The sequence below is a fragment of the Palaemon carinicauda genome, chromosome 40 (genome assembly GCF_036898095.1).
Source record: "Palaemon carinicauda isolate YSFRI2023 chromosome 40, ASM3689809v2, whole genome shotgun sequence".
NCBI lineage: Eukaryota > Metazoa > Arthropoda > Malacostraca > Decapoda > Palaemonidae > Palaemon > Palaemon carinicauda.
The window spans coordinates 19,565,505-19,578,593 of NC_090764.1; the positions used below are offsets into that span (position 1 = coordinate 19,565,505).

A 13,089-nucleotide genomic window follows, 5' to 3' on the forward strand; every position below is an offset into this window, starting at 1 on the left:
TAAATGAAATGAATGCCATTTATATAATGTTTTTCTTTATGACGCCGCCTGAAACTGAAACCTTCCATTCGTTTACTGTACGCTCCATCTTCGATCGTAATAAACAAACGAAGGCATTAAACGCGTATGATGAAAGTGATAAATAATGATATTAAAAGCTTTTAGTAAAGATGTTATTACAAATATTATTTCCGTATCTATATAAAATCCTACATATGTAGCAAAGCAGGAAACAATTTTTTTTCTTTTTTTGGGGGGGTTTAATCAACAATAACAAACTGCCGCCAATGACCGAATGATAATTTACGATAATTCTAAACTGTTACTAAAGATGATTCTCCATTCCATATCCAAAATACTCTTCCTAACTTCAGCTATAAGTCAACTTGTACCTCCCTCAATTATGAAACCATCTAAAAAAAAAAAGTAAGAGAAGAAGCAAGTACTAGGCCGATTTTTAAAGTTGTCAAACAATAAAGTTACCGCTATAACGTTCGATGTGACAGTGCGAGATTGGAGAAAGTAAGGAAAATTGAATCATGATTGATTTTCAATATAAATGAAACTTTGTAAAGCAACAAAGATTTCATTTGTTAGAGAGAGAGAGAGAGAGAGAGAGAGAGAGAGAGAGAGAGAGAGAGAGAGAGAGAGAGAGAGAGAGAGAGAGAGAGAGAGAGTGTGAGAGTGTGAGTGTGTGAGTGAGTAATAAACAAAAAAATATGATAGGTTATAACACATTGGTGCTTAGGTTATAACACATTGGTGCTTATGTAATATCAACTGTATACAGTAGATGGTTTGAATAAGTTAAGAAATGGTATAAACAATACTTCGTACGCGCATATTCTTGAGACCGGCAGCTAGACGTCAGCTGATCTGATCACAGCCAAAAGTAAAACAAAAAGAAGTCAACAATATTCAATTTTTAAAACACACCCGAAATTTAGAAACAAAAGTACACGCTTTCTTAATGTGCAATTAACTATTTAAAGAGTTGCAATTTTCTAGAATAAAATGATGTTTCCTCCAAAAATAGTGGTTTGCTGATGAAATCGGATGCCGTATTTAATGAAAAAAGTCCGCGAAGTCGTGAATCCGCGATGGTCAAACCGCGAAGTAGCGAGGGCTCACTGTATATACGTTCGTGCCACAAACCTGAGAAGAACGATCCCTCTCGCATCGTTCTGCCTCGCTGTCGTCGTCGTCGTGCGAGGGATCATCTAAGAAACCAGGGGCGTGGCCAACGGCAAAGCACGTCCTAACCTCGAACCCTCTTCTTCGCATATTAGTTTGAGGGTCTCCGTCCGCTCTAGAAAAAGTCAGATCGAGCGCTTCTCCTTGGTTTTTTCTCTATCTTCAGAGAGATCGCTCTCGCCGTTGAATTCTCGATCTCTGACCCTTTGGGGTCTCGTGATAAGGAAACCTCGGTTTCCCGGTGCGCTATCCCTTCGTTTTCTCACAGCTAGTTGCTGAAACCTCGGGTTTTCATTTAGTCTCGCTGACACTTCGGTGTCTCGTGACAAGGGAGACTTCCGTTTTCCCGTTGCTCTAGCCCTTCGGGTTCTCGCAACACAAACTCTAGGGGCACGCACGTTCACGCTGAAGCTTCGGGTTCTCATGACACAAGTCATCAAGAGTGTTACTCTTAGGTCAGAGAGTCTTCGGACTCTTGTCATGCGGAGTGTTCGCGTACGCCCATCCAACACTACACCCATAACAATCAGGAGTTTTACTCTTATGGCAGAGTCTTCAGACCCCAGTCACGCAGGTGTTCGCACACAATTAGCGCTACACACGCAAATCTCCGATCATACACTCGCGGGGTCAATCCCTCGCTCCTGTGTTTCAGACAGAACAACCTCCCTAATTCCTTTGCTCCCTAATGAGTTAAGGATTTAGAGTCTCTCGGAAACCTCGAAAGAAGATGCAGGGGTTGCCCCTTCTTCTCTTTGGTTGAGAGCAGAAGGGAAAAGGGAATCATGCTAGAGAGGCTAAAAGAAAACACCCAGATAGCAGCGACGTAGAACGCGATGCCGAGGGCTTCGGCCGCTCTGTTCGTTATCCTGCGCTTTATGTGGCAGCTCATGAGCTGCCCATGTTACGAGGTAACACTCGTTGTCAACCTGCAACTTGATCAACTTATTGGGATTGCTGACAGGAGGTTCGCCTCCAGGGATTAGAGATCCTTCCCTTACGAGGGAGTGATAACTTTCCTCGGAATTGGACTGCGTGAAAGATCCATCCCCCTTCCGAGTGAAAGCTTCCCCACTTCAGGCAGTCAGCAACCTTCCCTCCTTCATAAGGAGTTGCGAACAGCTCAATGAGTTTTACCTCTGCTATCTCGTCCCCGAAGACTGTGCTTTCTCCCCTGGAGCTGGGAAAAAGCAAGTCTACGGTTTATGCCTCCTTCGAGGGGAACTTCTCCCTGGGAGTATGCTTGGCTCAGGCGATGTCCTTCATCGGGAGGACTTCTCTCTTGTTCACGAGAGGAGATTTTTACGCCTGCGTTATTTCCGTAAAACTGGGAGAAAACTTGCCGTAGGCAATGTCCTCATTCAGAAGATCTTCTCTCTCGTTCGTGAGAGAGCGATTATTACGCCTTCGCTTTTTTCCCATAGAACTGGGGGAAAGCTTGTCTTAGGCAATGTTTTCCTTCGGGAGAACTTCTCTCTCGTTCGCGAGAGAGCGATTATTACGCCTTCGGTTTTTTCCCATAGAACTGGGGAAAAGCTTGTCTTAGGCAATGTTTTCCTTCGGGAGAACTTCACTCTCGTTAGCGAGAGAGCGATTATTACGCCTTCGCTTTTTTCCCATAGAACTGGAGGAAAGCTTGTCTTAGGCAATGTTTTCCTTCGGGAGAACTTCTCTCTCATTCGCGAGAGAGATTATTAAGCCTATGCTTTTTTCCCCATGAATAGGGAGAAAGCTTGTCTTAGGCCAAGTCCCCCTTCGGGAGGACTCCTTTCTCGTTCATGAGAGGGAGATTTTTGCACCTACGTTTTTTCCTAAAACTAGGAGAAAACTTGTCTGGGAGAAAGTTTGCCTTAGTCGATGTCCTCCTTCGGGAGGACTTCTCCCTCGTTCGCGAGAGAGAAATTATTAAACCTAAGCTTTTCCCCATAGAGAGGGGAGAAATCTTGCCTTTGGCAATCCTTCCTTTGGGAAGACTTTTCCCTCGTTGAGAGAGAAAAGTTAATACGCCTACGCTTTTCCCCATAGGGCAGGGAGAAAGCTTGTTTTAGGCAATCTCCTTAGGGAGAACCTTCCTACCAATCACGAGAAGAAACTTGTAGGAGTTTACTGATCTACGCTCCTCCCTCTTATGCTTTTTGGTTTTCCTCCAGGGGCGGAGTGAGAGCCATGTATTAAGCGGCATTCTCCTTCGGGAGAACAAATCTACCCTGTGGAGGAGTTATTTTCATCCCTGACGTTCTCCCCCTCGTGCTGGTAGGAAACGTCCTTTTGATCCTACTGGTTCCCCTTACGTTGACCCCTCGGGGTCTCGTGACGATCACCCTTTCGCCGGACGTGATCGGGAGCCTTTAAACTTTCGTCATGTTTATCCTACGGGTTCTCATGACCTTAGGAGTCCTTCGGGCCTCTGTCGCGTTGGACTTTCGAGTTCACACCACTTGGAACCTTCGAGTTTCAGTTATACGGAGTACTGTAGTCGGGCTCTCGTAACAATTAGTACAGAGTGTCCGTGCACGCGCGCAATTAGCGCTATGCACGCGATCATCGTCATTAAGAGTTTACTCTCATGATAGAGCCTTCCGACTCTCGTCAGCGGTCTTCGCCATTACCTTCAGACACTCCGACTTCTACCATTCTACCCCTTTCGATAAGAAAGATACGAGGGGTAAGATATAAAGTTTGTCTGCTACTCGCGTCTCCACTTTTTCCTGTAATAACACGCGAGGAATTATCGCAGCCTGAGGATTCCTCGTGAGTGCTGCCGTCGAGGGACTTAGAATCCTCCTATTTAAGGACTCTAAGAACTGTGTTATATCGCATGCCTCGGCGATTTGCATCTGTCTCCTCGACCCTTTGACTCTCCAGCCTTAGACAGGCTATTTATTGACAGTCTAGGGTTCGAGTCCCGCCCAGACTCGTTAGAGCCTTCAGTGTCTACAACCTTACCATCCTTGTAAGCTAAGGTTGGGGGGAGCCTATAGATCTATCTGCTGAGTCTTCAGCAGCCACTGCCTGGCCTCCCCTGGTCCTAGCTGGGATGGAGAGGAGGCTTGGTCGTTGACCATATATGCTCAGTCTCTAGGACATTGTCCTAACGGCTAGTGCAATGTCACTGTCCCTCGCCTCTGCCTTTCTTGAGCGATCTTTACACCTGTTCTGTTCTCCGAGCTCAGAGACGTCAACCTTCTCCTCTGATCTTAGATCCCCTCACGGCGAGGCTCACACCAGACTATCCTTAAAAGAGACACTCAACTCTTCCAGGCTCTTCTCAGTCACAGAAGCCTCGGTAAGGGAAGCGACTTCAATGTCCCTTCTTGCTTGACACGTGGTCTGATACAGTCGGCTAACTTGCGAGCCACGAGGACTTGTCAAACCAAAACTCTAGGCAGACCCTACAAGAAGTCCTAACTGCTGAGGCTAAGACAATGGACTTCTCAATCGCTACAACAGCGACAATGTGAAGCAATTGGATCCTTAAAAGGAAGGATCAGTAGTTCCCAGACTTCCTTTTGTACCTCAGTGAGGAAAGCTTCTCTCAGTCTCGGCGATTTAGGGCTATCGCGCAGCCTTGAGCTTCATCTGTAGACGGAGAAAGGGTTGACCTCTCCGCCTCAGTAGATATCACCTTGGTTGTTTTGGTGTTGGAGTGATCTTGCCCCCCACTTGAGATTAGACCATCTCCTTGAGACGTGTCTTACGTTCGCTGAAGGGTCTGCCCTATGCGCCCTTAAGGGCCTCAGACTACTCTCTGAACCTTAAGACCGTCTTCCTCGTACCTCTGTCCTCCGCTAAAAGGGTCAGTGAGCTACATGGTCTGTCTTACGTCACCCATTCTAAGAGATGGGGGGGGGAGTGTCTCGCAACTTCGTACCGGGCTTGGTGGCTAGATTCATAATCCTTCATCTACCGATGGGAGATTTGGAGAATATCCACTCTCAATAGGTAACACAGGATGCAGTCCAGTCGTTACTATGCCCAGTCAGGGCGTCAAAGAAATATCTGAGGCGCACTAGACTTTTCAGACCACGTCTCCGTCGTCTCTTCCTCGTACCAACAGGGTAATGAAGAGAATCTCTCGCAACACCATCTCTTTCTGACTTGAGAAGTTATTGCGAGGTCTTTTCATGGAGACCCAGAGGCAGCACAACCCAGAGCACATCAAGTTAGGGGAGTGGCTGCCTCTCTGGCGTTTAAGAGAATTTTCTGTCTCCCAAGTCTTAAGTGTTGGGGTCTGGAAATGCCAATCTACATTCACTGCTCACTATTTGAGCGACGTGACACATAGGTCTCTAGAAACCCTTTTTATAGGGCCTATTGTGACAGGTCAACAGATGCTGTTACTACCTTACGCCCTTTCAGGGACAGTAACCATTGGTTGAGGATTCTGGGTTACACTAGGTTTTAAGAAGGACATCCATAGATCTTCTTCGTCTCCTCCCCCACATCAGGGGATCCTAGCCTGTATCCAGTTTCAGCTGAACTCGCCAATGGAAATAAGGTATGATACTCATCTGATTCCTCTCACAGAGTATAAGTTACTGTATAATCGTGGTCACAAGGTTTCCCCTGGGCAAGGTCGGGGGAATCCTAAGTTTGAAGGGGTCCGAGTCGAATATTCCTGACCCACTTCATCCTGAAACATTTGTTTCCATGAAGTTGCAAACCTTCAGTCGTACTGAGATTCTGGGGATCTACAAAGAAAGAAGATAACGGAAAATTTTTGCTTCAAAAGAGTCTAGTCTGAGGACTATCTTCCCTAAAGATAGGGAACTCCTTGGCCTCCCTGGCCTCAAGACTAAGTCTCCTATAGTAAAGAATGAGGGTTTGCATTTAGTGTAGGAACAAATGACAAACTTATAACAGAGTTTGTATTTTTCCTAACATACAAACCCGAATTCTTTACACAAATCTTCCCTCCATCACCGGCCCCCTAGGACCTAGGATAGTCCTAACTAGAATCCGATTGAAGATAAACAGCAGCTACCGACCGGCGGTCCCCCACCACTGTCAGGTGGGTAATTACCTGTCCGGTCGTTAACGACCTTGTTAAGGTTTTTCTGCCGTATTTTCCAGCTCGCGCTAGAATATCTCCTATAGTAAAGAATTCGGGTTTGTATGTTAGTAAAAATACAAACTCTGTTATAAGTTTGTCATTTTTATGTTACTGTATTCTTATTTGTTGAAATGTAATCATGTAAATTCATAGATTTTACCCATGGGTTTTTCCTGTTTCATCTAAATAAATATATTGAAGAAAAAGAAAATAGAGAATCTTTATAAAAGGGCCATTGAAAGGATAAATTTTGTACAATATCTGTAATCAGTAAAAAATATCTTTTAAAAAATGTGATGCACTGAGCTTTTTAAGTGGCTGATGTTTGGTTTTGTTTTCATTCTAAATAGCAAATTCATTTATGGAAAGAGAACAGTATGGCTACAAAACTCAATAGCTTGAATGTTTAAAGTAATTCACAAATTTGGAAAAGTTGCTTTATTAAGAAATCCATGCAGTGAGTTAGATCCCTCATTTATGCTGTAGTAAGACAATTTTGACTTTTTTTTTGATAGATTTGAATTATACAAGAGAACTATAGTCCATTTCTTTTAGCGATGCATATTTGCACTGACTCGCAGCGGTGCCTTTTTAGCACGGAAAAGTTTCCTGATCGCTGATTGGTTGGACAAGATAATTCTAACCAATCAGCGACCAGGAAACTTTTCCGAGCTAAAAGGGCACCGCTGCGAGTCGGTACAAATATGCATCGCTAAAAGAAATGGACTATAGAAGTGCTTTTTACTGTTTTCTTAAGGGAAATGCAGTCTTCTTTACAACCCAGGATTTTCAGGCTAGAACACCGGGAAAATTGCTTCAAGTAAGACAAACATTTATGTTTTAATATATATACTGTAATACAGTAAAAATGAAATTTTTTCAGAGGATGGAAATGACTTAAAGAAGGAGGACGTGAAGGGGTAATGTTGTGAAGCACCTTTGAGAGGAGTTTAAAGTTGTGATTACCATAAAATAATCTTATCTAGAAAGGTAATGTATACTTTGTAATGCTGTACTCCATTGCCAAAATGTAAATTGATGCAAAAACTCACGTGTGAAAATAGGTATTGTGTGATAGCACGAGGTTGTGAAAATCTTTATTGAAATTTCTGCATTAATTACTTCGGTGATTTTAGTTCTTTGTATTTTAAGAAATTTTTTGTCATGACGTAAACTTTTGCTTTGCATAGCATTAATATTTTCAGTACATTACAGTACATTGTTTTAGACTATTGTAAAGTAGTCCTCGGTTTCTGAGTTTAGTTCATTCTGGGAGCGAGCTTGCAATCTAAAATGCTCGTATCCTAACACACTTTCCCCATAAGAAATAAAAGAAATTTACTCCATGAGTTCCATATCCATAAACACACTTATTTTTAAAGGTTTTGTAATATTAATTATTGAACAATTTGTAACCACTAACATCAGAAATGAATTTAAATTAATACAGTAATTCACTATGAAAAACAGAAATACATTAACTGACAATTTAACTCACACTTTACTGCTTTTGCCTTTTCTTAAATGAAATAGAAATTAGGAAATAAAGTGTTACTAAATGGGTACACTAAAACACTCCCTCCTGATCCCATGCGGTATGTGTTGAAGGGTAGCATCCATGTGGCTGCATCCTTTCTCACACTAGTATAACTGAGAACGTATATCAATTTAAAACTTCGAGGACAGTATTTCATTTCTCCAGAGAAATTCTGGGCATTGCATGATAGTCTTGTTTGTTCAATACTTGTCCGCAAACAAATTCCAATACCAAAAAAATTTTTGCTTGTATGCTGTTGCAATACTTTAACTCAATTCAAATTTTTATGCTCGTATCCCGATTTGGTCATATTCAAAGTTACTCATAACCCGAGGCACTACTGTATTTCATACAAAACTTATCAAGTACTTTTAGAAGTACATGTAATATCACTTTACTGTACATTATTTTGAGGGGTAATACTCATACATAACAGACATTGCCCCTTTACACATGATCTTAGTTTTCATATTAAACTTGTCCGACAGAAGTGAGAGGTTGACTTGCTCTATGTTGTGTACCAGACTTGCTCATTTAATCATATAAATTGGGCAAAATATCACTTTAGATATATAAGGAAATCTTATTTTTTCAAGTGGCAGCAAGCAATATTAATCTGCATTAGCTAGGGATGCTTCATATCCCCAACAAATCTCAGCTTCATTTGCAAGTACTGTACAGTACATTGGATGATTTTATCATCAAGTTTCATACCCTGGCTGCCTTAGCGTTGGATTTGAGTTCTTTTGCTTGTAGATATGAATAAGCACATTAGCCTAATTTTTTATTTTACTGTACAGTATAACAATTTGATTGATTACTCTATTAATTATCTGGCTTTTCTCTTCTTCAGTTGCACAAAACATCAGTATGTTGATGTGTCATAGACCTTAGGTTAGATGGTATATGTCATTGGAGCTCCTGAGGTCATTTAGAGCCAAGGTGAAACTGGGGAAAACCTTGGAGTGGTATTAAGAAGTATTCTGTTAATTGTTGGAAATTTTTTTGTTGAGATCTCTGCTCCTAATCTGTATATTCAGCGTTGTTATTCACCCTAATTTGTATTAATTTTAACTTCCCTTTTATTTTTGAATTTCACTTTTCCACACTTGATAGATTACTTTTTCAAAGCCCTTAGGATTGTAGCATTCTCCTTTTACAACGAGATTTCACAATTGAATTGAGTTTTGGAATAGGAATTATGAGTTTGGTCTAAAAATACCCATACTGGGAGCCGAGAGGCCATTCAAGGATTAAGTGCAATAGTTTGGGAAACCCTACAGTCCCACTATGAAGTGAAAGTATTTTGGACAGTTTGCCTAACAATTTAGAAGGGAGTCGGGTAAATTCTTGGCAGCCTGATAGAAAATAAGGATCCATAGAAGCTAGATAGAGTTTTGGAACTACAGAATAGTAAGAACCAAAAGCTGGGAGTCATAATTGAGGTCCTTGTTCAGTTTCTTAACAGCCCTTGGAGACATCTATTAAAATACTGACAACATTTTTACTTCTGTAGAAGTGCCTAGGTCAAGACTTTGAAAGCCTAAGACAAGCCTAGAGGACCTATCATTAAAGGGCCCAGATCGGATCTTCAGTTGCTGCTGAAAATCTCCCTGTGGCTTCATGAGATGACCTACTAGAATGAAGATTGATCATGTCCAAATTTAGGTGGTTACTCCTGGAGTGTAATGGACACTCTAATGTGTGCTATCTTTGAAAACTAATGTGCCAATCTGTTGTAATGATAGGTTAGGGATTTTTCCTGTTGAGGTCATAGTGGGGTGATGAGGGCCATCAGTAATTCACATGAGGTCTGAATCTAAACATTTTTTGAAGCCTAAATGAAGGAAGAAAGAGAATATGTAGAGTAAAGGATTGTTCCAAAAGTACATGAGATCAGGCCTTCTCTGCTGAGAGTGTTTCCATTAACCACACTCCCATACTTTTCAACTGCAGCTCTAGACGCACGCTTGGCTTGTTCCGCTCCCTCTCTTGTGCTCCATTCCCTTGATCCCAGGAACAGCCTGCACTTCCCAAGTGATGGACACGACTCTCGTTGATTATGTGAATAAGTTCCTATTAATGAAACAGTTTGTGTTGATGCAGTCTGAAACCATAAACAGTTTCAGTTAATGCTATCTAAAACCCAGTTGCTATGTTTCTTGGAGTTTTAAAGCTTCCTCTTAGTTGTCATTCTTCTATAGGGTATTCCGAGTTTGCTGGCTCAGACAACATTAATTGGCTCTTATTGTCTCCAAATGCATCTTTCCAATAGACATTGCTAAAACTGTAATTCTGCAAAATGTGCATTATGCAACACGACAATCCTTACGAAGAGGTATTATAAAAGATAGATCCTCCAACTCTTGAGGCACTAGGACACCTATAAGGATGATTTCAAGTAGATGCCCTCCATTAGGTAAGGGATCTAAGCTCAGACCAACATGGTTGTAGACAACTTGAGGGAACTAGTGAAAGATAAAGTTCCAAAATGAGCCGTACCTCAACGAGCTCAACTTGTAAAATTAGGGCTTGTGAACTCGCTCTCCTCTTTTATGTTCGTACATTGCTTAATCACAAAACCGTGTTTATTTTGTAGTCAAAACCGCCCAGAAAGTTTAATGAAATGGTTTGTAACACCTTTGCTAATATATGGTTGTATATTTCCAACTGGTCATTGCAATTTAAACTATTAAGGCCTTGTGTGTATGTATCCATTCCTCCAGGTTAACATTTCCTATACAATGGAGATGTAAAATTTCTCCCTGCTTCTTGTAACCTTTTACCTTTTAGAATATGAGTATCGCTTCTTTCTTGATTGAGCATAATTTTCCCCATGGGCATTTTTTAGGTAAGGGCATTCAGCTGCTGAAACCATACATTAATTATAAGCAGTCATATTTATCAGCTTTGGGATATGCTAACAAATATTTCTTGAAAATGAAACTTGATTTACTGTGTTGTTTTCCGGTTAACATAAAAATGTTAGGATTAGAAGAGCTAGACTGTATTTTAGTAGAATTTCTTGTTAATTTGAACTGAAAGGTTCAGTTTTGTGTAGTATTGCCTAAAGCTGAAAACCTATTTCTGTCCACAGCATAAAGCCAAGTACAGTACTGTGTTTTATTTTGTGAAAGCATGATTTATCATATATTCAGTTCCAGGATACTGGGAAATCTTGCCAGTTACAGTATACTTTATTGTAAATTTACATGGTTTTTATTGTAAATGTACCTGCTGGTGTTATTTAGGAACTTAACATCTTATTAGCAGTGAGTTTTGAAAGTACAAATGGTTGAGGTCTAAAAATCAAGATTTTTACAATGTTAACATTTATTGAAATGGGCAGAAATGTTTTACATGGTACTTTTTAAAGAATTTAAGCCATAGATTTTTGTATTATACAATATAGTTTGTATAAAATATATAGAATGTATTCAGTAGGTTTTCATTACCTTATAATTTGAGCACAAATGCTACTGAAAACGGCCTATTTTTGGCCTCTGCAGCTTTCGAAACTATAACATTTATGTGTAATGTGTTTTCATTAAAATGAAAGATTACAATTATTTTTGGTCTTGTCACATTCTTGTTTCACTAGTAAATCAAGGTCGTTTTATACCTTGTTGAAAAATCCAATTTATTTAAGTAATTTGTATTTTTTCTAGCCATAAAAATCTGAATTCTTTAATAGGAGAATAACGAAGCTTAGCTGGAATGGCCATTAAACTTTTAACAAGGTACTAGTAATTACTGGCAGGTGGAGGGTAAGCCTCGACCCCCCGACAGTCGGCTCGCACTCACTTTTGACCTTAGGCCTGAAGACAAGAAATGTAACTTAAAGAACTTGTGTTTATATAATTAAGAAAAAATACAATTTATTTTTAAAATCTGTGATTTGTTCCTATATAAATACAAGCCAGCTTTCTTTAATTAAAGACTTATTCTTTGGAGGGAGGTACTGTAGTCCCTATGAACCAAAAAACTACTATTTTTTGGGCTTGGCCATGTCGTCCTGATGGAAGGTTCCTTTAGGCAGCTTTCTAAGGGATATTTGGCTACAGTGGTACTCCCAGAGAATTGACCACAGGTCTCCAGAATTCTAACTCCTGGCGCGAGTATCCTTAATATAACTTTTAAGGATATCGCATAGTATCGGGACGTATTTTTTGATACGACACATAGCCATCTTCACCCCGAATAGAGTTTTCGCTTTGAGGGGGAAGAGTGGCGAAATTGAAGGGCAGCCGTTATCAAGGTTACCCGGTGGACCCCCTCCCGGTACCACCCTGGCGTACTATTCCTTTTGAAGTAGCGAATTAAGCAGTGTTTCTCCCACTCGCTCTCGGTGTTGTTACTTTTCATAAGGATTATTACAATACAATCTCCAGCATCTTCATCCTCTGGAAAGTTGAATATTTAATCTTTCCTGTGTATAATTTTTAGCTCCCTTCTCACAGTTAAATTAGCATAATTTAGATGTGTTAAGTGGAGCAGAGGCAGCACCGGAGGCGGCCATTTTGGACCGGTCGTACGCCATAAATGCTTTATTTAGTTAGTAGTATGACGCTCCCGGTATGTAGCTATAGTGAATTCTAGCTATTTAGGCAAGTATACTAGTGAAGATAAGATTGTTCCAACACAGACTTACCTCGAAACACTTTCTTAGGAGTTACCTGGAACCTCCTCTCAAACGACCAGAGTTTTGTGTAGTTAACCCTACTCCCATTTTCTGTAATGGTAGGCCTAGCGGAAGGATACGTGCCCTGAGGGCAAACCCGAGGTAGGCCACATGCGCGCTTGGGTCGTGATCTCCAGTAACTTCTCTGGTCGCGTCGTGATATCATCTCGACACTCTTCTGATCTCAGTGCGACCCTTTGTGTCTCGTGGCCACGTGGTTACCGCATGGTCCGTTGTGCTCTCCCTCGTGCTTAGTGCTTTAACTTTGTGCTTTGGCTTTTTAATTCCTTTGTGCTTTTGCTTGTGCTTATTAGTGTTCTCATTCTTTTTCCGCTTCGTGCCTGTGTCTAGCCATTTTGTGTTTGTGTGCGATGGAGCATACTCGCCGTTGTCCTGGGCCTAGGGCCGGGAAATCGTGTGGGGCTTTCTTATCGAAGCCAGATGTAGATCCGCACTCCCTTTGTTCCTCGTGTAGGGGTAAGGTGTGCTCTCCTTCGGACACGTGTCCGGAATGTGCTGCCTGGAGTGAGGTCCAATGGGTCAAGTACGGGACCAAGAAAAAGAAGTCCTCGAAGCGTTATCCCAGGAAGGCTAGTGTTTCTTCTCCTGCGACTTCGGCCGGAG

At 41.3% G+C, this 13,089-nt stretch overlaps 1 protein-coding gene across 3 annotated transcripts in view; it reads left to right on the forward strand.

The window, feature by feature from the left end:
* The window catches only part of nac (GDP-fucose transporter nac), a 32,709-nt gene extending 21,424 nt beyond the window's left edge, over nt 1-11,285 (forward strand). For 2 of the 3 annotated variants that reach the window (XM_068363434.1, XM_068363432.1), the window contains one exon: nt 7,131-11,285. In XM_068363434.1, coding sequence (XP_068219535.1) covers nt 7,131-7,171 — 41 coding nt within the window. In that variant the 3' untranslated portion in view covers nt 7,172-11,285. The remainder of the gene's footprint in view (nt 1-7,130) is intronic. The other variant, XM_068363433.1, reaches the window with a different exon arrangement.
* Nucleotides 11,286-13,089: the final 1,804 nt, after the last annotated feature.